Raw genomic sequence first — 25,642 nt, 5'->3', positions numbered from 1 at the left:
AGTTTTCCTACTGATTAGCAGGATTTACTGATTGACCATTTAAAACCGGAGCAAATATGGTCACATTTCTCATCCACATCATCAAACTCTTGTCTCGTCAAAGGGATCGAAACCTTATTTGGCCAATCATGCCAACTCTGACCAAATAAATAAAAAAAGAAAATGTCTTCATCTTGACTTGGAGTATTTTAATCAGTGTATTTAAGCTATTAAGTGTGCTGCAAGCTTAAATATTTTCTATAAACGCGTGAGGGAAAGAGGCAACTGCAGTCTGCACTGCAAAAAGGGGAAAAAAAAGGGAAAAGTAAGTAAAATTTTCTTGAAATGAGCGTATTTTTCCTTGATTTGAGCAGCTAAATAACGCTACCTGCCAATGGAATAAGATTTTTGCACTTAAAATAGGAACAATTAATCTCCATCATCTTATTTCAAGTGCGGAATATCTAATTATCTAAATTAGGGGTAACAAATACTCATTCCGTTGGCAAATAGGCTTATTTCTTTGGTCAGATCAAGGAAAAATATACTAATTTCAACAAGATTTTATTTACTTTTAGTTCCCTTTTTGCAGTCTGCCAATGCCACACAGGCAGGTGAAAAGCTCTAACCAATGAAGGAAAATCGTACTCACACATAAACACACCTCCAAAGATAAATTGAGTTATTTGTCCTTAAAGGGGATCCAAACAGACCCGTGGTTCCTTGGTGGGATGGCGAGGGCGCAGGAGCTGCAGGCGTGAGGAGAAACCCTGCAGACGAAGGATCCTGGGTCATCTACCTCCAAGCCGGTCCGGCCCGACAAATATAGCCTGGGTGCTTTCCCTCTGGTGCTCTGCCGCACCGGGAGAAATAAATCTGTCCAGGAACCGCCAAGTGCAGAAGGGAGAGGCACGGGGGAACAAAAGGGGGAGTGGGCTCAACAGGAGAGAGCTGAGGTGAGAGAAAAAACAAAGGTGGGATGCCGGAGTTAAACCCCTCAAACTATTTCAAGACGTCAACATGGTTGTCCTGATGTTTTTTTTTTGTTTTTTTTTTTTGCCTTCCTGCAGGCAGGGGTTTGGTTCTGCTGCGCTCATGGCGTGCAGATGGAGGTAACGCCGCGTCCAAATGGTTGGGGAGCGCGTCCCAAAATTGTTGTGGTAACCTCATCCCACAGCAACCATGTATGGACCGAAGGGAGCAGGCGTGATGGAGGAGCAGCTGCCATAAATAGCCAGGAAGTATCGGACCTCCAGCGCAGGAGGGATCCAATCAGCTGTTCCGGACAACACGGTTTGTGCTCCTGCAGCACAGGGGGCCAGACTTTAAAGCTCTGTGCGCTGGAAGGGTTTCTTTATATTTGCATTTTGATGCATTAAACATATGTTGTTGTTTTTTTGTTGTTAAAAAAAAAAATCTTTCATTGCAAAGTGTGGTGCATATTGTTTTGTGAAGAGTGGATGAAAAGCTTCACTGCTTCATTGCTTTCGGTTCAATCTTTAAAAGTAGGGCTGGGAAGCAAGTGCAAAAAAGTTGACGCATTTTTTTTAAGAAAGTAAATATTATTGATGTTGGAGCGAAGCTGGCAGTTCTGCACATTTACTGCTTTGACGATGAGTGTTTGTGTGTCAGCTTCATGCTGAGATCATGGAGGAAGAAAACTTCAGCTGCTGGTGTTTGGGATCCGCTCTTTCAGTCATGAACCTTATCTCGGGATACTTGGCGACGGACCAGTGTGCTTTCAGACTCAGCTCCTTCCACGCCAATGAAAACCTCAGCAGCCCCTGCAGACCAGGCCCCTGTCCGCCCGTCCAGCTCCGGCTGAACAACTCACCGAGGCGACTGAAGTTGAGACCGAGGAAGCAGCCAACTTTGTTCTGCTTGGGAACCACGACCAAAACGATGAGATCCTAGATGAGCTTCCTCCATGGGGAGGATGAGTTAGGCCTGGGCTGACCAAACATCCAGCTGAGGTGGCCTTTGGACGTTTTCTGGCCCTCCGTCACTGGGGGAATTTGGTTGCTGAACCCAATTAGTGACTCAGCCAATCACAGCGCAGGAACTCAAAGCAATTATGCGTTTGTGTTGACGATAACTTGCTGAAGAGTAAGCTGGGCGTTGAGAGAAAATGCGTTGTTGTTGCCAGATGGGTTGGTCTGAATATTTCAGAAACTGCAGATCTGCTGGGATCTTCAAGCTCAACCATCTCTACGTTTTACAGCCTGAAAGAAAGCAAACATTTAGTGAGCGAAAACAGCATGGACAAAATGCCTTAAAGACATTTTTGAGAGCAAAAAATAAATAAATGCAACAGGAGTGTGGCCTCCTGACTGAGCAGGAGGCCACACTTGTTTCCACTCCTAACAATAATAATTCAATTCCTTTTATTACCAGAGTGCCAATTCACAAAAAAGGATGCTGCCACCCGTACCAACGCAGCATCATTGAAACCCAGCAGCTCACCTGAGTATTGGTTACCGTGTTCATCTCTTTGTGGCCGCAGTAGACCTGCCTTTGCTAAATTCCAGCAGGGCAACGCACCAAAGTGCTCAAATAATGTGAAAACGGTCTCAGGACGCAGCTTTGATTTGTGGTGGAACAAGAGAGACACATCCTGGATGTGCAGCGGAGTAATCTGCAGCGGCTGCATGAAGCTACTGTGTTTCAACTCTTAGCTGAAACTGTGTGCAAATTTTTTTTTTATCAAAGTTCTGGAAATAAATGGAGTCTAAGCTGGTACGGGCAAAGTGTGCCTAATAAAGTGGCCGGCGAGTGTCCGGTAACAGATTTTAGGAAACATTTTTTAGTCGAGTGTACGTTAGAATCAGCACGGCGTCTTGGCCAGATTTACTGCCTCGGATTCTCAGGTGAGCCACAGAAAAACAGGCTTTGACTTCTGTTAGTTTGTGTTTTGTCTCCCTCTTGTGGGATTTCAGCAGAGCAGCAGCAGCTGTCTCACCCATCTGAGTTTAAAAAAGCCACATCCTCATTAAAAAAAATAAAAAATCATACACCAACTTTGCATTTTCCAAGGATTAGGGAAATTTCTCTATGTGGAGAAATTGCGTTTATTTTCGATGCAGATGAGTTGACAATTTTCAAAATAATCTAACGATACCTCAGTTTTATTTTTAGAAAAGTAGACGGGATTTTATTTTCTTCAATTGCAATTTAGTTTCCTGTTAAACAAGTAGCTTTTTTCCAGCCTTCCTCTGACGCACTTCTCACATTTCACTTTGCTTTATCCTGTTTTTTCTCCTTCCAGGCGTCTGCTGGTTCGCAGAAAGCAGGAGGACAACAGCGACTGTGGCGTTAGTGTGGAGACAGGTGGAAAGGCCTCAGTACTGAAAACCGATTTGGATATGAAGCAGCTGGGATGGAGGGACAGCTGGAAGCGAATGGCGGTGAAGTCTGCGGGACAGTCAGACTGAGGCGACTACCAATGTGTGTCAGTCTTTTCCCAAATCAGAAAAAGGCAGACAGAAAACAAAGTGGGTATTATTTATGTACGTTTCGACAACCCAAATATTGGTGGCAAAAGTCAACTAAGTCTTCGATATAACTGCTCTGTCACACTTCTGCAAAAATAAACCCTAGAGCGAAACAATCATGACTTTTACACATTTTGCTGACAGCTTGTAATTTAAAAAAAATCTGAATATCTACAGAGATGATCCCAGAAACAATGAAAAGTCACCAGAAATATCACCTCAACATGCTGCTGATTGGTGATTTTGGTAATCTCTTCCATGAAAAGCTCATCCAGAGGGCAGATATAGATGTAATTCAGTGAAGGGAGAACATGAGAAACAGGCCAACAAACTGGGGCGCCTTCTGGAACAAGGCTGGAGCAGAAAGGACGCCGGCGAGCGGCAGGTGATTCGCCCTTTGGTCCGTTACGCATATTGTTGCATAAACATTCTCCACCTAGTTTCGTTTAGCTTTCTGTCCAATTACAATAGGAAAGCATTTAATAAATAAATAGACTGTTATATGAAATGCATTTGAAATATGATAGATAAAACAGAGCTCCAATTGGTGAAAAAAAACGGTCTTGAATTTCCTGCAACAATGCATCCTTTACCTGTAGGCAGGGGGATTTTACATAAAACGACTGGATTATGGAGATTATCTCTACTAATTTACATCACAATGACTCACTCCGTGTTTGCGTTGAACGAGTTTATCATTTATAATTAATGGTTATAAATAATCAGAGGCTGGTTGTGACTAGTTATGTATTTTCAGATATATTTTCTTGAGTAATATATATATATATATATATATATATATATATATATATATATATATATATATATATATATATATATGGGCTCATGTCATTCAGTCCATACATTTGATGCTGCAATCAGTTTCTGTTTAAAAACAAACAAAATTTTTTAAAGTTGTATAATTGTCCACTATGAAAAAAGAACTATTCAAATAAAAGAATATGAAACTAATGGCCAGGATGAACATATGTAAACATTTGATCCAAACCATATAAAGCAAAAAATTAACCACAAGCGAAACGTTCATGCAAAGAGTTTATTTATGAATCAGACTGCAGTATCATACAACAGTAGCACAATCGTGTGACTATGGATTATGCTTGTATTTATAGATACAAAGATAAAGGCATGTCTTAAGGGACAAAAAAAAAAAAAAGAAAGAAAATGAATGAGCTCTATCTTTGATTCACTCTAAAAATAGCTTTTAAATACTTGGCATAGTTTTGTAAATGAAATTATGGAACATGACGTCTTGCCCACCGGTTTTCACTATTAGAGTACCAAATGCAAATATACTTTATGAAAAACATTTTTTTTTCTCCACTCTCTTGCATTCCACGCAAGGAAGAAAAAAAGATGTCAGTGAGTACAAAAAGCACTTAAATCTCATATGAAAATAGAAAATATTACAAGTGTGCATAATTACTCCATGTCTGCACATAACCTGTAGTACAAAAAGTGAAATGACACTGTGTTGAAGTTTACCTGACATGCCAATTGGAAGGGGCTGGGTGCGTATGCAGAGAAATAAACAGAATCTCGACAGGGGGCAGTATTAGTATGAGACCAAGGCAAAGGCCTTCCAGTGTCCAAAATTAATCAAAAATGAATTGTGTTAGTAGATATAGGCGAGCCAGCTTGTCTTCCCTGTTATACTGACTGTAAGCCTCGAGAGATGTATTTTATCCTGTACCGTTTTATAGTCTTATTTGGATTTCACAGTTTTGATTCAATGTTCTGGCTAAACAGCACGAGGAGCAGAAAGCACTCACAATGCTACTTTACTGCTCCACCCAGAGGAGCGGCAGGTCAGTGAGTCGTTTTGTAAGATAAATAAATAAATAAATAGAGAGATAAATAAATAAAAGCAATTTTAAAATAAAAACTACGCTGTGAACAGTGCTTAGTACGTTAATATTTGGCATTTCTCTGGAGTACAATGTAATGCACACAGAATAAGGCGTCATGAGCGGTCCAAATTTACAGGAAATGTTCCAAATACCAAGACAAGGTTCTGAGTTGATCCAATGCTACAGCTGTAAAATGCTACATAAACAGGTAGGTGTTAACAGATGAGCGATTAAACTACAGTTCTGGTGACGATAGGTCAAAACAGTGCAATAGTGCCGACGTAGCAAAACCACATAACTGCAAACTACCGTTTGATCAGAATCGGATCCACATCTCAAACGCGGCACATTTTTCGGCCTGTACGTTTTGCAGGTATGCGGCACCAAAGTAGCATATTGCGTTGTATCCTGTAGTGCAATAGATGTCAGCGACAGCAGAACAGCTCACACTAAGAGAACACGCCGTGTGATGAGGATGGGAGGAACGACGAAAGAAAGGCAGGGTAATGAGGGCAAACCGAGATAAATAAGGACGGTGGGGGTAGAGAGGAAACAAAAGAAATCCAAATTTTATTTCTTGACATGTTTTGAGGAACGAGTCGACAACGCAACAGTACATGAACTGGAAGACATACAAAGACAAAGATATAAAGACACAGGTCCTGTTTGACCGCCAACATAGGAGATACAGCTTTCGATGGATTAATGGGTCAAATATCACAAAGAGCATCCAACATTGACTTTGTTAGCATATGAAAAAGCACTATCAAATCGTAAATAATGGCACAATCAGAAAGTTTCCGTCCTGTCAAACCTTGCAGTGATGAACCCTATCGCTCACTGAGTCCAAATCGTGTGATCAAGGCACACAACGGGGGTCATCCTTCTGAAATGATAGGTTTTTTTTTTGTTGTTGGTTTTTTTTAAAGCACTAGAAAATTACGTATACTCTGAATATGATTCTATACTTAGATATGACACTTTTTAGCTTGATATCTGCGCGGAGAAATAAAATTTTAATGGTTAAATACAAAATTTCTCTTAAAATATTTAAAATATACTTTATTTTGTACAATTATGCAAACCGATTAACAATTTGATGGTTTAAAAAAAATAGATACTCAGTGAAATGTTGTTTCACAGATGTATGAAGATAGTTATATATATCATGAAGAAAAGCACCCACCCTATGTTAAGCGCCCATATACCCTGACATGACTCCATTTCCCTGTAATATGATCTGAATGACGTGTTCACATTAAAACTTCTGACAATGGCTCCTACAGGTAGCTCCACTACACCACTGGGCTGTTAATAAAACACTATTGCTCTACGTATCTTTTTTTTTTTTTTTTTTTTTTTAAACCCATACGTTCATCTTTAATGTTTTTCCAAAAGTCACCGATCACCAAATCTATATGTGCCTTTATTGCTTCCTGGAATTACCTGGAAATTTGAACTTTACATTAAAATCATCAGGTTGTAATTAAAGACCCCCCTGATCCGACCAGGATTTACGAAGGTGGTAAAGAAAGGCAACACTTCCTGTCGTGTGTAGAACCAGTGTGACACGTATTTGGACAGCTCATCCATCATGTCGTGTAATATAGAGAAGCTCTTCATTGAAGAGATCTGTGGGTTAAGGTTGCAGTGTGTAGAAAAGCAATGAGAGCGGGCATAACGTCATCAAATCTTCAAAAAAAACCCAAAAAAAAAACAACTAAAAAACAAAGAAAGGCGCACTTATCTCTTCTGAAAATTAAAACAGTTCTCAAGCCAAAGACAGTGAAGTCCAGTTCTTAAAAACAGCCGTCACCTGACCACAATCAGATACGCAGTTTGTTTTGGTGTAGTTTAAATGCAACAGAAACAGGTTTCATAAAAGATAACCCTTCTATGTCTATGTTGGCTATAACATAAACACTTACATTCATATCCTTAAACTGCTCCACAGAAAGAAAAAAAACAAATAAACCAACATTTGTTTGGACGGCAACAAAGACTTTGTCGCCATTCCAAAATTTAGAAGCTCTGGTATGCATGACAGAGTTGCATAATGTTTTGCTAATGAGAAAAAGCATCGGGAGGACAGAATAGAAAAGACAAGCCGCTACGAGAAGTCTAACTAGTAGAAACGCTATAGGAGGATGGGGTCGGGGAGCGGAGGACAGATGGGGGAGGTGGGAAGTCAGTTTAGGAAGGCTGGAGAGGGGTCCGGAGTGGAAGTTGCCCTGCGGGTCTGCAGAGCACCTCCCTTTGGCAGTGGAACAGCACTCGTAGTAGTCAATGCAGCGCCGGAGGTGAAGGTGTACACAATGCTCTTGTCGGACAAGAAGGCCATTTCAGTGTCGAGATGAGATGAAGGCATTCTAGTAGGCAGCCAGGTCACAGTGTTGGAGCTAAAAACCTCTGATGTTAATGATGGACGCAGTTTGCTTGTTTGTTTTTTTTGTCTACTTTGTCCCCTCTCGGCTCGGATCAGGGGTTTCTGGAAAGAAGAAATGCGCATTTACTCAGAAAGGCATGTTCCCAATCCGCAGTTATCAAAATGGACAAACGAGTGTCTACATGGGTAAGCCATGTACGCCGAGCAACTATTTTTTATCCTCACCTGAGAGAGATGATTTCTGACCATCTTGCAACACTGTCTCCTCAGCTACCTGCTGTGAATGTGTGACCTCTTGATTGTTCGCCTCTCCCTCCTGCGGTACTCGGTGGAGCTCCTCCACGTGGTCCTCTTTGCCCTCCCCCTCTGCTTCCCCCTCCCCAGAGTCAGTGCTCCGGATGCTCAGCCGTCTCACCCGGCATATGACGTCCACCTCCCTCATCCTGGCGAGTCTCTCAACCGGCACGTGACCCGGCGAGATAGCCAGTTTGTTCTGCAGCGCCTCGATTCGCTGGGAGGGGCCCTTGGTCCTCCTCTCCCCCTCCAAGCTTAGCGACAATCTGCGGTCTAGGTTTGGAGGAACTGAGAGCGGCAGTCTATCTGGCGGAAACTCGGGTAGCCCCGGATGGTCCCGCCCGAGCTGGCTCCGTAGAGCAACTCGGAGTTCTGGGACGGAAACGGACTTCTTCTCCTGCGCCTTCTTCTCTCTAGGCAAAGTGTTGTTTTGCCTCTCGCCTTTGGCTGCGGGTTTCTTTCTGACCGCGCTTCCTTCGGGTGTTCTTCCCGCAGCAGCTTGCTTTTCTTTTGACTCCTCGTCTTTAGCCGCGGCCTCATTGGCATGCTGTTCCTCGGTCATCTGTGGGTCTGCGGGCTGATCAGTTTGTGGCGCCGAAGATGCAGAGGAAGGATCGTCATCAGCTCCGTTTTCTGGTTTGCCCTCGGCGGGATCAGCCGCGCCTGAACCGCGTGAGGTTTCTGCCTGAGCATCTTCGGCCTTCTCACTGGCGTTAGCACCTTGCGTCGCTGACGGCTGCTCCACTGTTTCGGGGGGGAGGTCAGACCCTGACTGATTCAAAGTTGAGTCTTTTGGCTCCTCGCTGTTCGAGTCCTTGGCTGGACTTTCTAAGGCAGCCCTCTGCGGCGGGCTGGCGTTTTGATTCGCCGAGCTGTCGGAGCTGTTCTCCTCGTGAAGCGGAGGCAACGGACCCTGTCTCATCTGATTCTCGAGCTCTCTTTTACAAATAGGGCAGTCCTCTTCAGATTCGCCGCTGACGTCCAGTAGAGGCTCTGCGTCGTTGGGTCTGGACTGACCTGTTCTGTTTCCATCTGCCGGATCTTTAGGCTGACGCAAGGTTTGACATATGTCCTCATAATCCGGAGGACTGGTGAGGGTGGAGGCGTCTTGCATGGGCTGTCTATCCGCCCACGGCACCTCAGCTGCTGTGTTGTGCGTCGTTGGGCTGAAGTCACAAAGCGGTGTCTCGATAGGCTCATCCGGCAGGTCCAGCTTCACTGTCCTGCCGTCGTTGCTCCGTCTGCGGGAAAGGTGTGCGACGACCCTGTATTCTCTGAATCCCGTCTCCCGGGGTGGGACCGGGAGTTCCTCTCTGAGCTGCTTGCTGAACGTCACTGATTTCGTCGCAGGTCTCGAGAAGGCGCTCTTCACTTCTCTGTATTCTGGGTCAACAGACCAGCTTACTGCACTGCGCCTAAGGCTGCTGGGCTTGTTGAGAGGTTCTGATGTCAGTCGAATCTTGATGCGCTCTGGAATTTGAACCGAACCGTTTGGGACTTTGTTGCTGGCAGTGCCGAGCTCTAAGATGTCTTTGTAGGCCTCGTTGAGGTCCTCTATGCACTTGTCGACGCTTTGCTGTTTGCTGATCTGCTGCTGCTGCTGATCCTGGATTTCTTTCTTCATGCTCTCCAGCTCTTTCACGGCGTCCCACGGCCGCTGAGTGGCAGGTTTTATCAAGAACTGTTCGCCGCTTGCTGCTGGTTTGGCCTCCTCCACGTTTCCTGAGGGTGTCACTGCTGGCTGCGGAGCTGTGCTCTTGTTCAGCTGGCTGGAGAAGGTGGAGGTCAGGGAGAAGGCGCTGTTGCTGGACAGCTTCAGGCTCTTAACTCCCTTTATAGGAAAACTGAAGGCAGTGCCCACTACAGCGCTGCTGTCGGGTGAAACGTCAGCGCCAGGAGGAACAGGTTCTTGTTGTGCTTCCTTGTTGTCAGGGGCAGGTTTTCGAGCCTCTGGGCTAGTCTGTGTCTCTTGATCTCGATACTGGTTTGCTGGCCAGGTTCCTGACAGCTTCAGCTCCTTGTAATGATTGATCTTGGGGGGCCGACAAGGTAACTTTTTAAACATTTTGCTGCTCGCTCGGCTGCTTGTTTTGCTGCTTGCAAAGCTACCGGTTAGAGCCTGTAGCTCGGCTTCAGCTGAGGATGTGCTTTGGAGACTTTGGTTTGTTAAGTGGCCGGTTTTGTTGTCGCTCGGGCTGCCTGCCGGGTCTGGCGATTTTTCATTGTTGTTATTCTGGTCCCGGATCGTGCCGGTGAGCTGCGGAGTCACGGGGACAGACACTAAACAAAAAATCGTTTCGCTGAGTCTCTTTTTCAGATTTTTCGTTTTCTCTTTCTCCGGTGGTTCATGCTGCTCTGCTTTTTTAACCTCCGTCACAGTTTCGGACGCACCCTGGTCAGCCGGTTTACATGGGGGTGGTGGTGGTTTACCCAGAAAGGATGAGGGGAAAATAATCGGACGACTTTGCTCGGGACCTACACTTTCACTCTTTTTAATACCCCTGTTGCACCATCGATTACTGCTCTCGTTCTCAGTTGGAGCGGTTTTGTTGGCTTCAGTGTTGGGAGCTGGCCCCTGCTGGGGAGGAAAGGCACTATCATGTGTAGATTGTCCTAGAGTCTCTTTGTTGATGTTGCGGAGCTTGTCTAGGTCAGTGAGAGAGTGTCCGCCGGGCCCTCCTGAGATTTGTTTCACTCTTGGGTCGTCGATGGGTAACGGACGAGCCAGAACTGGTTGTTCTTCAGGTGCAGGATTTATTAGTTTTCGATAGGACGCACTACGCTCTCCGTAATGTTCGAACCACGAGCCGCTTCCCTGTCTGGAGAGCCACCTTCCAGGATCTGAGCTGGGCATCTGCAAAGCCTCCGCCCTCCATCTCAAGTTTGCCATTTCATTGCGATTGACGGAAACCGCTCTCGGAGGCGGGGCTCTTTTATACGAAGGGGGCGGGATGTAGCCAGGAGGCTCCATTCCCGTGATGGCGTGTTGTGCGTAATAGTCTTGTCTCAGCTCCCCGACCCTTGGATAGTAGATGGATCGGTCTTTTTGTTTGGCACCCTGGTCTATAGCAAGCATTTCTGCGCTACCCCTTGTCTGCTGGTGTATCTCGTATGAAGGAGGCTTTAAAGGCCTGCTAAACCTGGGCTTTGGTAAAAGTGCAACATGGCTGCTTGGACCGACGTTCCTACCCCAACCGTTTCTTCCTCCGCCATAAATATACCTGCTGTAGGGCCCAGAGAAAACAGTACTATTGAACCGTTGCCTATCGGGTAGGCTTGGTCTTGATAGTATGAGATCTCTGCAGTCTGTTCCATCGGGTGACAAAACTCTGGGGAGCGACTGAGACTTTGCTTTAGTTCTAGGATGAAAAAAACCCTCAGGTGTCCGTAGGCGGTAATGGTCCTTAGCCCATCTTTCCCCATCCCCATCTGACAGCTGCCTTCCCATCCCCACCGCAGGCCTCCAGTCCTCCGTTCCGAGGCTTTGGCATTTCCTCTCCCCTGTAACCCGTAGCTGACCGGGGCCGGCATCTGGATCCCTTAGCCAGGAAATTTCCTCCCATAGCTGCTGCGCTTGCCTCTCCGCCCTGTATTCCTCTGCTGTGATCAGGGCCTGCGGCCTCCACGCCCCGGCAGAGGCCCTCAGCTCTCTGCCGTCAGCGTAGTCCAGAAGGATACTGAAGTCCTGGCCTCGCCTCCTCCAATAGGATAGGTCCCGCTCATCATGGCTCAGTGGCTCTGAATAGGTCAAACTAGGAACATCATAGAACCTGTAAATACAAAAAAAAAGAACAGCATTAACAAGGCGTGACAGAAGGAGATTCAAGAAGACTGACTCTTGATTGACTTTTGTTAGTTTATATCTATTTTTCCCCCACTACCTCCATTAGAAATGGCTTGCCAATATCAGTACAAATAGTAATGCACAAGATTTATCACCCTTAAATACTAAATGTGGCATGTCCGCGTCGGGAGCACGTGTTTTGGCTTCGGCATTACTTGCTTTCCAACCCAACTTAATCAAGAAAAGGCAGTTCATATGAGACAGAACTGCTCGAGTCAGCACTTTCAAAGTCCCTTGAAGACATCATGAGATTGTGATGCTACTGCAAAAATGATCTGCATATTAAATTGTGCTGACCTTAACTTGAAAAATGGTCATCTGGCCGGCTGCTGTGGCTCTTAAAATCACTGCAAAACCTTTCCCATTACCTGATCTGATGTAAAAAAGCAAAGCTGCCTTTATCCCTCTGTTTGTTTTATCATGTCTCACTCTGCAAAATGAATCCACAGCAAAAAAAAGATCATCTACTGTGAAACGGCATCAAAAACGGAGTTCTTGACTGTTCTGTTTCTGTTTTTAAGCTGTTTGTCCTGGCCGAAGTAAATTTGGAGAAACTGAAAAGAACTCCTTCAAATTAATTTGCATTTTGTGAAAGTGGCATCATCTCACACTGAAAATTTAGAGCGAGAAAATGTAAGTACAAAAAAAAATAAAACATTAAAATAGAGATGCCACTATTATTAGTATTCTTTTTATGCTTTCTAAAAAAACCTTTTGCTGTAGGTCTTTATTTAGTCTCCTTCTTTGGCATTGCAAAAAGGCTGGAGTATTCCTCTTTGCACAATCGTATCTTCAGCTCCCCCCACAGCTTTTTTTTTTTTTTTTGCAGGACAGAAGTCTGAAGAATAGGAGGGCAACTGGGAAAAGTAGATTTTGTGTCTAATGAACCTTTTATGTCTTGCTTTGAGCATATTCTTTGAATCATTACTCTGCTGAAAGGCCCAATCCCAACTCTTTTTCTGTTTCTGTTCAGTTTGCTGGCAGTGGCCAAACCGTTTTTATTGAAAGTTTCTGGGTATTTAAGATAGTTAATGATCCAATCTACAATAACAAGGGTCTTTGGGAGAGAAACAGGCCCACAGCATCACGCATCCTCCACACTGGCAGAAGTTAGCAAACCATCACAAAGTGTGTTTGTGATGGTAGGATAGGAAGGACTTCTTCTTTTTCTTGACATGCCTCCAAACAACCACTTTGCATTGTGAATAGCTGGTAATGCTTTATTTGTCCCTACATGTCACAGTTATTCACCATCTTCTTACATGTCCAGCCTACAGATAAAGGCAACAATAGACTAGAAGCTTCTTAGACCCATATCCTGACGTAACAGTTAAACACACACACACACATACATATATATATATATATATATATATATATATATATATATATATATATATATATATATATATATATATATATATATATATATATATATATATATATATATATACACTTGCACGCACACAAGGGCCTAACAGTCATGATTTTGCACTGTAGAGAACCCATTCATGCACAGGGAAACATGCAAACTCCATGCAGCCAGATCCCAAGCCAGGTTTTCAACCCAGGACCTTTGTGCTGCAAGATAACAGTGCTACCAGAGGTGCAGCCCCCAGGTTGACTCGTTTAAACCTTTTTTCAATAATCAACCAATCAAAAGTTTTCACCAGCTTTTCAATAGTTTGTCTTTGCTCCTGTGCACGTATTCACAAAGATTCTCAGGGTCCTCTCGGAGAGGTCCTACCTCTGCTATTACTGCCAAGGAGATTTAGCTTGACATTGATTCAGACAGCTGCTGAGAGCGAGACGGCAGAACATCCTAGCATGTTGGAAGAAGAATAGATGATTTTACACCTAAATCTGCCGGGGGTATGAATAATTGTGGAGCCAACTGCATGCAGATCAACATATACTTAAATGCCATGTTTTCTTATCTTTCCCATTTTGAAAAGTGGCTAAGAAAAATGGTGTTCTATGCGAGTGATTAATGCACTTCACTTAGATATCTTCTCAATAAAAAAGGGCTTCAAATATGTTGTTGTATCTTGTGCCACAAATTAAAACACTTCAGTTGAACTTGTTTAATAAATGTTAGGAGTGCGCTACTGATTTAGTAGAAAACAAAACAAAATAATGATCAATTAGCATGGGATGTTTTTATTTTTTATTCCAATAAACCAATGCTCAGATTAAAGTTTGTATGTTTCTAAATTCTTCAGTGTAATAAGATTCTGCAGTGTCGTAAAAAAAATGTTCAAGGGGCTCTAGCGTTTACAAAACGGCAACATTGAGAGTATTGACACAATGACATTGTATATGTCTTGGGTAATCTTGCAATGTTATGCCAAATACAACAAAATGGGATCAACATTTTGAACTATAAACTGGACTCTGCACCACATTTGCACATTTGCATCATTGCACCTCTATCTAGCATTGCAAATGCTGCCGAACTTAGTTTCTAAACGCACTCTTGCACAAATGCCCTTTGCACAATCACTTCTGCACATGCAAATAGGTTTTAAACTACTCACCTGTACACTGTGATCGCACACTGTCTCTTCATTGCAACTGTTTACATTTCAATTGTTTACTTTTAACCACTGCTGCACTTTATACTGTAATTTACTAGCTGTATGCAACAGAATTTGGTTCTGTATGCACTCTGTGCATACAAAATGACAAATAAAGTTGTCTAAGTCTAAGTCTAACGAAAGAAAGACAAACAATATTTGATACTCCCGTTTGGTTATTTTGGTGTGACAAATTTGATGTGCTTCCAGACTCATTTAGTAATCTTTTCAAGTGAGGATTAAAATACCAACCAAATTGATTGTGACAATCTACCCCCCTACAACTGAGCAGTCTTAATAAAACAAGCCTTTTTTTATTTATTCGGCCGCAGCTTGGTTGAAATCTTCCGATACTTCCCCAGCAATTCACATGGTTTAGTTTTTTTTTTATGTTGCATAGCGGAGAAAATCCTACCCCCACATAAAGGTCATCAGTCTCATCAGCACATTTAACCCGCCCTTGTGTTAATTTCCTATAACCAGGCACTTCATATGTTGTTGTCTTTCTTTTTTTTTTTTGGTCACTGCTTATTAATGTTTAACTATAACAATCCAATCGTCTGCTTTCCCCCCCCCACATTAAATCCGCGAAAAGAACACCGCATGGGCAGAGCTCCATCAAATATCTGCACTGCACAAAAAAAAACCCACTGTTAGTCAGTGTGGTGAGCAGCAAAGTCAATGGATCATCTTCAGCAGCATATGCTACTGTATGGCTGAGGGGAGTCGCGCTGTGCACACTTGCCCAGCAACATGCTTACATCACAGAGCACGTGCTGGGTGGGATTCAGTGTGTCAGTGTTTACACTGGAGTGATTACGCGCCCGTCTTCAGGCATGTTCGGTCCTTGTGGGTTTTTCTCTCGCAGCCGCCCGCCCGCCTGGCCGAGGCTGGGCATGCAAACACCTCAAAGCACCTTTCATATCCCACCCCGCCTCATATTCCAGCTCTTGATAAGTCAGTGGTGCTGCTGCAGACAGTGTTCTGCAGCTCTGCAAGGAGGGGAAGAGAGCAGAAGAGGGGGGGAGAGAGAGAGAGAGAGAGAAAAAAAACCCTGCGCAGTGCAGACTCGGTTTTGCATGCAACACTGAAGGGCCCCGGTGAAAGGAGAAGAGAGGAGAGGAGGGAGTAAAAGGAGAACGAGAAGGTAAAGGGGGTGTGGGAGATTTTAAAAAAAAGAGATGGAGGGGGGGAGAGAGAGAGAAAAAAAAGCACCACTCACCCGCTGTCTGTGGCGAGAGAATCGCCCAGGAGCTGAACATCACCAAGGATACCAATCCCGGCTTCTTTCCTCCTTTGGCTCCTTTCGCCGCTCTCGTCCGCGGTGGGGTAGCCCTTCACCAGAGCCTGCCTGCTGCCGTAGATGCCCGAGACGGACGCCCCCCTCTCCGCCTCGTAGCCGTTCAGCGTCCCCCGGCCGGCCCGGGTGTCCACAAGTTCCCGCTGGCAGTCGGCGGGGCGCTTGTCGTAAGGCGCGGCGGACGGCGGGCCGCTCTTGGGCAGTTTGTATCCGTGCGAAATGAGGAGGTCCTCCACGCTGTACATGGCGGCGTCTCTCTCCCTCCTGGGCGGGAGGGCAAAGGTGGGTGTGTTGCCTTATGCGCAGTGCTGCTGGTGGAAGCGGGAGCACAGTGGCTCAGCAGAGGCCATCACTGAGGAGAGAGCAGGGAGGTAACGTGTAAGAGCGTGCGGCTCCATCAAAACGGTATCATTTCAACATGATGTGCTTCTCTTTTAGCAGATCTGGCGTGCGTGAGACATAAATGGGCTTACTAATACATATTAGTCCCTTTCTTCCCTCTGTTTTGTGAACATTAGGACTTCAACCTCCAAAGTCTGGATGTTGAAAGGTGTGTGAGCCATACCCATGTGCGCCTTTCTTCTGGTTTAAGGTACTGCAGCCGCTTCATCGTCTGCAGCCGCTCCTCTTTTAACCTGATAATCTAACATCCCTCATGTTTTGGGATTTACCTGATAGTTCACAAGACTGCGGCTGGGCTTGGTTTACTTGGACAGTCGTCTATGGGACCAGATGGGTCCTACCCTCCCAAAAAAACAAAACAAATTAGACGCCACTGCAACTTTGCAGAGGCGTCTCCCAGCGTGCAAACAGTTCCTGAGACGTGGGCCCTTGTTAAAACATGCTGGTGGTGAAAACCCCACCATACACTTTTTTGCAGACAGGTTGACAGTCCTATGCCCTGTTTGGGCGTCAAATTGGAAATTTTAGATGCTTTATTGACATTGACTCGTATCTGTTTTATTCTGTTTTGCAGATAATATATATTTCTGTTTACTATTTTGCATTTTATTATAGAGCAAGTTGGCTTAGCTTGCATGGTTTTTAATTAGCATTTTTATTGTAATATTATACAGACACTGACCTTTTGTCATCTTTCTAAAATAACGTATTGATTGTTTTTTGCCCTTTTTTTGCTTCTGGTATGTAGTTGCATAGACATTGTATATGTAGACGTGCTGGAGCGCATCCTGCATTGCCGCCATATTGGATGGGTCTCTCCTACTCTAGGCTGGCAAAAGCAGAGGGAGCAACTTTACCCGTATTTTCTGCAGCTCATGGTTGCAATAACTGGGGACAACTATTGAAAGTAGATCACATGAAGATGAGTTTTTACTTGATGAGAACAATGCAGAAACCCAACGGATGGACCATCATTTTATGTTTATTAATTTATTATTGCTGTATTTCACCAACTAAAGCTGAATCATGTTACAGAGTACCAACAAATGCAAGAAAGCTGTGCAGAACAGTTCTTTTTTAAGGGTCTTAAGCTCCAGCCCCAGTTGCAATCAGGGTAGTGTAAGACACTGGAATAACCTGGTAATTTTAAAAAACACTTTTCCAGGTCTTTAAAAAAACTGTATGTATGCATGTGTGCATGTACAGCACGAAAAAATATGAAGAACTTATTGTTGGTATGTAAAGATGGCTCAGGATTGTACATGTGAGAGAGAATAAAATATGAATTTAAATGAACAGTCCAACTTGTTTCTTTATTAAATAAAAAAAATATTAATGTATACATTGGTTTATATGTAATACCACATGTGTCTTTGTTTAAGAGCAAAACAAAGTATTTCGGCATGAAAGCATGTATTTATTTACATATTTAATAATGTTAAATAGCGTAAAGCAAAGTATTTCAGTATGAAATCACGTATTTATACATTAATATGCCATATGTCTGCCTGTTGTTTTTGCATCAAAATGTTTTTTTATGTGTAACAGCGTCCTATATCATAACCACATTACTGCCATATGTAACAAAGCAAACCATGTGAAAATCGGGAAAAAGATCAGAGAGTTATGATTTATTTTGGTTGGGCAAACAGCTTCGTCAGTACAAATAAATGCACTGGGGTCATGTGACAGACCCATCCAAGATGGCGGCCCTGGCAGCGTCAGTCCATGGGGCGTCTACCTATATAATGTATATTTGTAGGTATGCAGAGGTTTTAAAAGTTATTAAAATGTAATTTTAAGTTATTAAAATGTAATTTTCAGAAAACATAACTTTTTTAATGAGATGAGACAAAGAGTTGGATTGACCAGAGGTTGTTTTTGTTATTATTATTATTATTATTATTATTATTATTATTATTATTATTATTATTATTATTATCTAGCATAAAAAATGGTACGCTATACTGCCTCGAGCTGTTGCTGCAGACTGCTGGTCAGCTGGCTCACACAGAAAGACAATTTTAGCTGTTAGGAAATATATTTTAAGACAGTCATGTTGTGGAATCTATCTTACTCCCACCAAACACTTATTAGGATAACTTTGTTTTAAAATTACGCTTCCCAGCAGCATAGCTGTTAATCCCAGTTAATATCACCTTTTACATTTGTCTCACTCTTTAAAGAGCTGAGCAGAAAGTAAACTACCACTAAACGCATAGAGGATGTTTTTCCCCCACATTCGCTTCAGTCTATTTTGGAAGAATAGACATATGCTGCAAGTAATATTAGAATAAATACTGATCAATGCGATATTTTTTCAGCAGCAATAGAAATAGTTGTTGCCATTTTGTTTTACATAAAAGAAACAAGATCCTGTAATACGTTTATATTTGTGTGGGTAATTTTTTTTACTATATAGGCAATTTATACAACTAAGGTTATTATGCTGTAATAAACCCATACAGGCTCATGACTATTTAAAACACAAGCTATAAAATTATTTAAATTTAGTTAAGCTAATCTGATGCCTCAGTCATTGGCTTAAGAATAGGGGGTCCAAAGTACAGCATGGGGGGCATTTGTTGCCCCTGTACTGACTTTAAATTATACAAATGTGTCCCACCAACTCAGGTGGTTGATGCAGATGAAGACTTTTCTATTTTTGATTAGAGCGAAATTATTAAAGACAAACAACAAAAAGTATACTTAAGTTTTAATAACTACAGTTTTTTCTTTCATAGATAGCAGAACCACGTCTATCCAATGACTTCTAATCAAAAGCAGACTTTGGTGCAACAAAATCTGATTTTAAATTATTTTATTAATCCTGGATAAATGCAGCAAGACATACCCCGACTCTGTTCTTATTGCTGAGAATACACTAAATATTGTCTTTTTTCTTCTTCCTTTTTTTACAATCAAGCTCAAAGGAATTTGCAAACTGGATGCCCTTCTTTAAAGTGTTGGCTCTATAACGATTTACACAACCCTTTCCAGCAATCAAATCTTACTACTCCATTTGTTTATTGAAAATACTCCATGCTCAGATTATTGTTGAGTTGGTTAAAAACACAAATGTATTGTGAATTTGGTTTTATAACAAATTATTTCTTTGCCAGCGAGTGGTTGGGACTTTACGATTTTACGATTTTGGCCCATGCAACAGAAAGTTTGACCACCATTAGCTTATAACAGTCTAATTATCTTCTGCATAAGCTCGCCAAACACAATTCCTGCACATCATTTTACCAAAAAACAAAACCGCAATAAAATTATTTGCAGTAAAGACGCATTAAGAATGATCTCATTCACTAATGCAGAAAATATTTGATGTCTTGTGAAATCAATAGATCAGCAGGTATTTAAAATGGAAGAATTCAGCAAAATGTAATTTTCCCAATGCGTTGCCAAAAACTGCATGAGGAAAAAGTGATTGAACTGCCATTATTTTATCTAAGAGCATCAGATAGTGCCTTCACCATTTGCAATTAAAGCAATAATGTCTATTTTAGAACATTTTAACAAACTGTGCATTGGTTATTATTATTAGTAAGGTCTTCACGTTGAATTATAACGTTTCTTACTTCAGACTTCTTTAATATTTTTTACTTATCTTACTTCTGAACTCCTACAATTAGGTAAGAGGAGTGTAAAACTTTATTCGTACTGCACCTCCCAAAAATACATCAATCACAAAGTGCTTCAACAGATCAATTCCAGCAACACCAGAATTGATGATACATTAAAAAACAAGAAAAAACAAATCAGAAGATTGAAAAATATTGTTGTTGTTTTTTTACCGGGTGGTTTGTCCACACGTGTCACGTTTAAAAGAGACGCTTTTCAGAGTGGTCGGGTAACTTTGTTATACTCTTTCAAACATTTCTGAGCCGGCACACGATTCAAACACCCAAGAACAGGTTTTTAGCCTTTCTGAGGTGGGCATATGTTTCTCCCTCATAAATTTACAATTAGAAAATTGACAAATCTACCGTCACGCCCCAAAAATCCACCAATAATATTAACAGTTTTATTTTGCAAGCAGAAATTTGTCGTCGTTAGTTTGAAAATACACAAAGCAGTTCCAATAGTCCAAGTCTCTGTCGATTCAGATGTGATGGTGCTGCAAGTACGGCAAAAAAAAAAAAAAGAAAAGAAAAGGAAAACAAATCATGTTTTATGAACCCTGTGTTTGCTAAGTACCTGTTAGTGTGTTCGTCTGCTTGTGCGTTGATTTATGAAGGCACAGGCGGCCCTGCCTGTCTGATATATTAATTAGTGGCCATAACCGTGTGTCCTGCCTGCAGATGACAGTGGATGTCTTTAAAACCTGAAACGCATTAATCAACGGCTTTGCTCACATCAGCTCTTTTTGGACAGACACCTAAATAGTGGATTGGTGTGAAAGCAGCGAAGGTTTATGCCAAAGTTGACCAGCTGTGAGCAAATACCCGCGTCTGTTTGATGGCGACCAAAAGAAAAAACGGCTTCATCAATTAAAGCATAGCTGAGGTTTTTTTTTCTGGACTTTGATGTTTGCGTTCTTCAGACGTCAGCTGCTTTCTCACTTTGTTTCCACCTGAACCTTGCAGAAGTGTCAGAAATAAAAACAACAACCGTCTCCAACGGTCTCTGAACGTCCTGTCTGTAGAAAAAAAAACGTCCAACAAAGACCACGCACTTTGGCCTGAGAGACACGTCGCTCCTTTTACCCTACGGCACGTTTTCAGCAGATGCCTCCTGGCCATGAAAACTAATATGCTTGATAGCTTTGAACTAAAGAACATTTTCTTTTAGTTGCAGACACAACAGTGATTCATCTCCTTGAATTTAGGAGTCTTTTGGCGTCTGAAGGGAATCAGAGATTTAAGAAACAAAAGCCAGTGAAAAGCAGCCAAAGTCCAAAGAAAAACTGTGAAACCTTCGGAATGCCTGAAGAAGAAGAAATAAATGCTGCCTAACGTCCTTTTAAAAGAGGAAAGTCTGGCTCCTTCACACTGATTATTGCATGAAGGCTGCAAGAAGCTTATGAATCAAATTTGAACTGCAACATTAACTTACAGTCATTAAACTCCTTTTTACAAAATATTAATTTGTAAACATTGAAGTTAGGTACTCTCTTCAGATATTAATCACAGATTCATTGCATTTACTGCATTTCATTATTTTTAATCTGAGCCTCCCGTTGCTGCAGCTGCTTTGTGCTCAGGATGAGCGAGGCGGGGACCGATCGCCGGTCCATCACAGGGTCAGCTATACGTACAATCACATCTACTTTTACAAATCACCAACTAAACCTAAAAAAAATAAATAAATGTTTTTGGACTGGGAAGAAGGCAAACAGCACCCGGAGAAATGTAAGCATGCATTTCTGAGCGTGAGCAGCGCTTTCTGCTTTACTGTTTCTGTTTTCTCCATTATTGTGTAATCAAAAAAAAAAATCAGAAACCTAATAATGGGTAAGAAAGTACCAGAAAACTAACAAATGTAGGAAAATCAATAATCACTTCATAGAAATTGTTGACAGTTCAGCAAACCTATGTGAATCTCCACTTACGACTCACAGCAGGTGGGTCTTTCTGACAGAAAATGAAAGTCAATTACAAGTCAATATATATATTTTTTCATTAAATTGAGCAATTTAAAACCAACATTTCATCATGTAAAACAAACATTCCCACAGTACACAGACCCTGACAGGTTTCTATAGAGCTGATAGTGCGGGGCCATATTGCAGCAGGCAGTGCGGCCCTGCAGACGACAGTGAGGGGAGCCAAAAGGGTCGTTGGAGGCTCCCTGGTCTCCAGCAGGGCCTGTTTTGGTGCCGCTGCAGATCTCTGAGCCCATTCAGAGCCTTTGGCTGCTTAAATGCTAAACTAATAATTATTGATTCACATTCTTGCACCTGTTTTTAGCAGTTATTTTTCTTTTTGGTGTTTTTTTATTCACAATTATTTGCACCGATCCTTGTGAACAGAGTTGTAAACGTACAGGCTTTTGTTAAGGTGTAATTTTCTGCCCTCACCAACTCTGTGACATGTGAGCCTAATAAAAAAAATCAAAACAATTAAATCCAAACAAAAGATTTGGGTTCTTTTACGCTAAATAATTAGAATGCGGTTCGTTTACTGAGAGCACATGGCCTCTGTTTGTTTAAACGCGCTTCATTGTCTCTAAATTAATGAAGGACAGTCATTTCTCCTTGAGCTGCGTCTTTTAAAAACGTCCCCTATACCAAGGCAGCTGCAGTATTTAAACATATGTAAAAAAAAACTGAATCACTACTTTAGATCTAATTAAACAATTTCATACTTTAAACAGTATATGTGCACTGCCCCCCTATACCCTGTAACAATTATTCTGACAAACAACAAACAGGAAACATTTGATGGGTAAAATTAAAGCGTCAAATATGTTTAAAATTTGGTAAAAACAAAATGATAAACATATTTGATTGACTTTTGGCACTTTAACTTTTGTCTCACTGCGCTCAATTAATTGACTGTAAAGTAATTACTGAGAAGCGATCCTTGAATTTGGGATAAAATCTAACAAAACCCAATCATCTCCAAAGCAGAAGTATAAAACAGAGTTACGCAATATAGAAATTATGTACATTACAGAAGTTTGTTACGGTGTTTCTACGCTTTGTAACATATACATATGTATTCTTAAAAAAAAAACAAGCAGAAAATATGTTTCTGCATTCAAATAATATGAACTAAACCCAATTTACTTGACTAAGAGCACAGAGAAAATACAATCCTGCTGCTTGTTTCACTGCAGCCTTTTAATTCATTCATGTTAAAAAAATAAATAAAAATTAAAACCCAAATTTAACAACAGCTCAGACCTGGACTTAATTAGCCTACGTTGATCACAGCTTCTCCAAAACAGCATTTGGATTCCTTTAAAACCTGAGCTAAACGACGGGCGCAAAGACAAGGAGTCGCCCGGGGCGCCGTTTATCATAAGACCGCCTTTCACACGCTAGAACTAAAATCGAATAAATGAACTACAACAGAACCAAACGTGAATCATTCAGACAGATTCCTGTTTATCAAAGAAGCGTGGCGTTCAGGTAACATTTCTCGTCTCACCTTGACCTTACAGTGACCTTAACATTTCTCACCCCATAACTTTGTCCACTTGGCAGTTCAGAGTCGCCCCCCCCTGAGCGGGATCCTGCTGATCGCTAAGCATTATTCTCTGCAGCACTTCATATCAGCCAATTGTCTAAAGGGGGAATCAACACAGTCCAGATGTATATATGAAGCTCAGCAGAAAAATCCCCACTGACCATATTTTCAAGGACAACAAACATCCGAGGAAAAAAGAAGAAAAAAAAAAACAACAACAGATGAACCGTTGTGTTGATGGCACTTTAAAACTGCAGACCACAAAGGCTGCACCTGAAAGAACACGAGAACGTCGTCTAATCGGGACGTCCGAGTCCTCGAACTATTCCTGGTTCTCAAAGTGGAGCGGATGAGGAGTTTGGGAAAAATGCTGCAAAGAAAGCACATCCACTGGGGAACGTGTGCAATGTGTGTGCCGGTTGTGCTGAAATTCAAAATCAGCAATGATCAATAACTGAAGTTGATATTTATTTTATTTATTTTTTTAGCAAAGAAGAGCATTACAAAAAAAAAAACTGACACACAGTGGCTCCTTTTTTTTTTTTTTTTTTTTTTTTGACAAGGTCACAGCTTCAGATGATTGCAGCGGAAATATGGCACATGAGCCTCTTTTTGCATAGCAACAACAAAAGTACCAGGAGTAGCCACAACTCAAGTCGCCTCTCCACATGGAGGGGGGGGAGGGGGGGGGGGAACGCAGGCAGAGAAAAAAGGGATGAAAGTTCTGCGAACCAGGAGGACAAAACAGTAAGGTCAGCTGGCGTAAAACTCAGTGGCCCCCATCATCCAGGAGCCGATGACTGATGCCGTTAAACGCTTTGCCTCATTCTCTGCCTTAATTCTGACATTTCCTACCATGTGCTTCCACAGACAGCTTTAAATGAAAACCAAACTTTGATATTTATTAATGAGCATACATTAAATGGCAGCTTTAAAAAAAAAAAAAGAAAAGAAAAAAAAATGTCTTTCTCTTTTCTAATTGGCTGGAAGGAGCCACTCCGGACAGGAGAAGATATCCAGGTCTGGAAGGCTCCATGCACAGGTAGCGGCCACTGTAGCACATCAGCACCAGCAGGCAGCACCACCCTAACAGCTAAGGGAGTGTACCTACATCCTACCTAGTGACAGGGAGGGAGCAGAGCAGCCACAGATCAGGCTGATCATAAAAAAAAGAAACTGCCTCTGAAAACTCATTCAATGCACAAGTTATTAATTAAAGCAAAAAAAAATAATACATAACACCAATAAGAATTAAAAAAAATGACCCCCTGAATGCCTCAGCTATGAATGAGGATACAGCCGTGGTATCATAGCCCAGTTATCAATAAAACATCACTGTTGTGATTGATACATCATGCATTATAGATACAGCATGACCTAGCCTCCCCACAGCCTGCAGCAGCGTTACATGGCCAAAGCCTGCATGCAAACTCACAGCTTTAGAAATCAAGATTTTAAATCACCTCCTAAAATACCTGCAGGTTGGTGGTGGGGGGAAAAAAGGGGCGACAAATCCCGAAGCTACACGCCCTCTAAGTTAAATATATATATATATATATATATATATATATTGGACGAAAGGCGCTTGGCCACATCATTTAAATAGAATAAAATAAAATAAAAATAGGGGGGAAAATGTCCCCCCCTCTCCCCATAAATACATGAGGGAGCGCACATCTCCACCTCGCCGCCGCCAGCAGCAGCAGCGGCGGCGGCGGCGGCGCTCATCTGTCGACAGGAGGTTTTGCAGATGCGCCCTCGCCTCGCTGTGTTTACCAAGCCCCAGAATCGTGGAGGCTACGTGAGCCACACGCATTATTCAAGGAAGCGAGAGAGAAAAAAAAATCATAATAACGAGAAGAAACAGCAACAACAACCAGTGATGGTGGTCACTGGGAAGGAGCGGTAGAAATTGCATGGCGCACGTTGCAATGGCAAAAAAAAAAAAAAAAAAAAAAAAAGGGCGTAGCGGCGGACGGAGCATACCTGGGAGGATGTTTGGCGTCGCAGTTCCCCTGCGCCCAGCTTCTGCTGCTGAGACTGAGAGCTCTGCACAGAGCCTGAGCCGAGCATGCCTATTGGTAGGCAGAGACGCGCCGGTTGCTGGCTGCCTGGACTGGGCTCTCCTCACTACACAGCTGAGGTGGGGTGGGCTCCTCACACGCAGGGGATGTCAGAATGGTTTCTTCCAAACTGTTTCCCTTAACTTTACCTTTTTTCTCTTTTTTTTCATAGCAACAGTCACATTTTTTTTCTCTCCCCCTCCTCACTCAGCCTCACCTTATGACTTGAATGATAATCGCCTCCATCACACATATACTTTAGACCTTTTTTTTGCTCGTTTTTCTTTTTCTTCA

The 25,642-nt window shown here is 42.4% G+C and overlaps 1 protein-coding gene and 1 long non-coding RNA gene across 2 annotated transcripts; one reads left to right on the top strand and one right to left on the bottom strand.

Moving 5' to 3' along the window:
* The first annotated feature begins 635 nt into the window (after positions 1-635).
* Positions 636-3,589, top strand: LOC110366705. The gene is made up of 2 exons (XR_004931252.1): positions 636-1,272; positions 3,245-3,589. It is a non-coding gene; the product is annotated as an uncharacterized LOC110366705 (long non-coding RNA).
* Positions 3,590-4,513: 924 nt separating this feature from the next.
* On the bottom strand, positions 4,514-25,430 carry LOC105915958 (junctional protein associated with coronary artery disease). Its single transcript, XM_021309388.2, has 4 exons — positions 25,272-25,430; positions 15,664-16,093; positions 7,953-11,791; positions 4,514-7,829 (listed from the first exon to the last, which is right to left on the bottom strand). Exons 2-4 carry the CDS (start codon positions 15,984-15,986, stop codon positions 7,795-7,797), a joined length of 4,197 nt encoding a protein of 1,398 aa, XP_021165063.2. The 5' UTR covers positions 15,987-16,093; positions 25,272-25,430; the 3' UTR covers positions 4,514-7,794.
* Between the last annotated feature and the right edge of the window lie 212 nt (positions 25,431-25,642).

Source organism: Fundulus heteroclitus, chromosome 6 (assembly GCF_011125445.2).
Source record: "Fundulus heteroclitus isolate FHET01 chromosome 6, MU-UCD_Fhet_4.1, whole genome shotgun sequence".
NCBI classification, from domain to species: domain Eukaryota; kingdom Metazoa; phylum Chordata; class Actinopteri; order Cyprinodontiformes; family Fundulidae; genus Fundulus; species Fundulus heteroclitus.
Note: the sequence above shows the minus strand (reverse complement) of the source record. Positions and strands in the feature narration are given on the sequence as shown.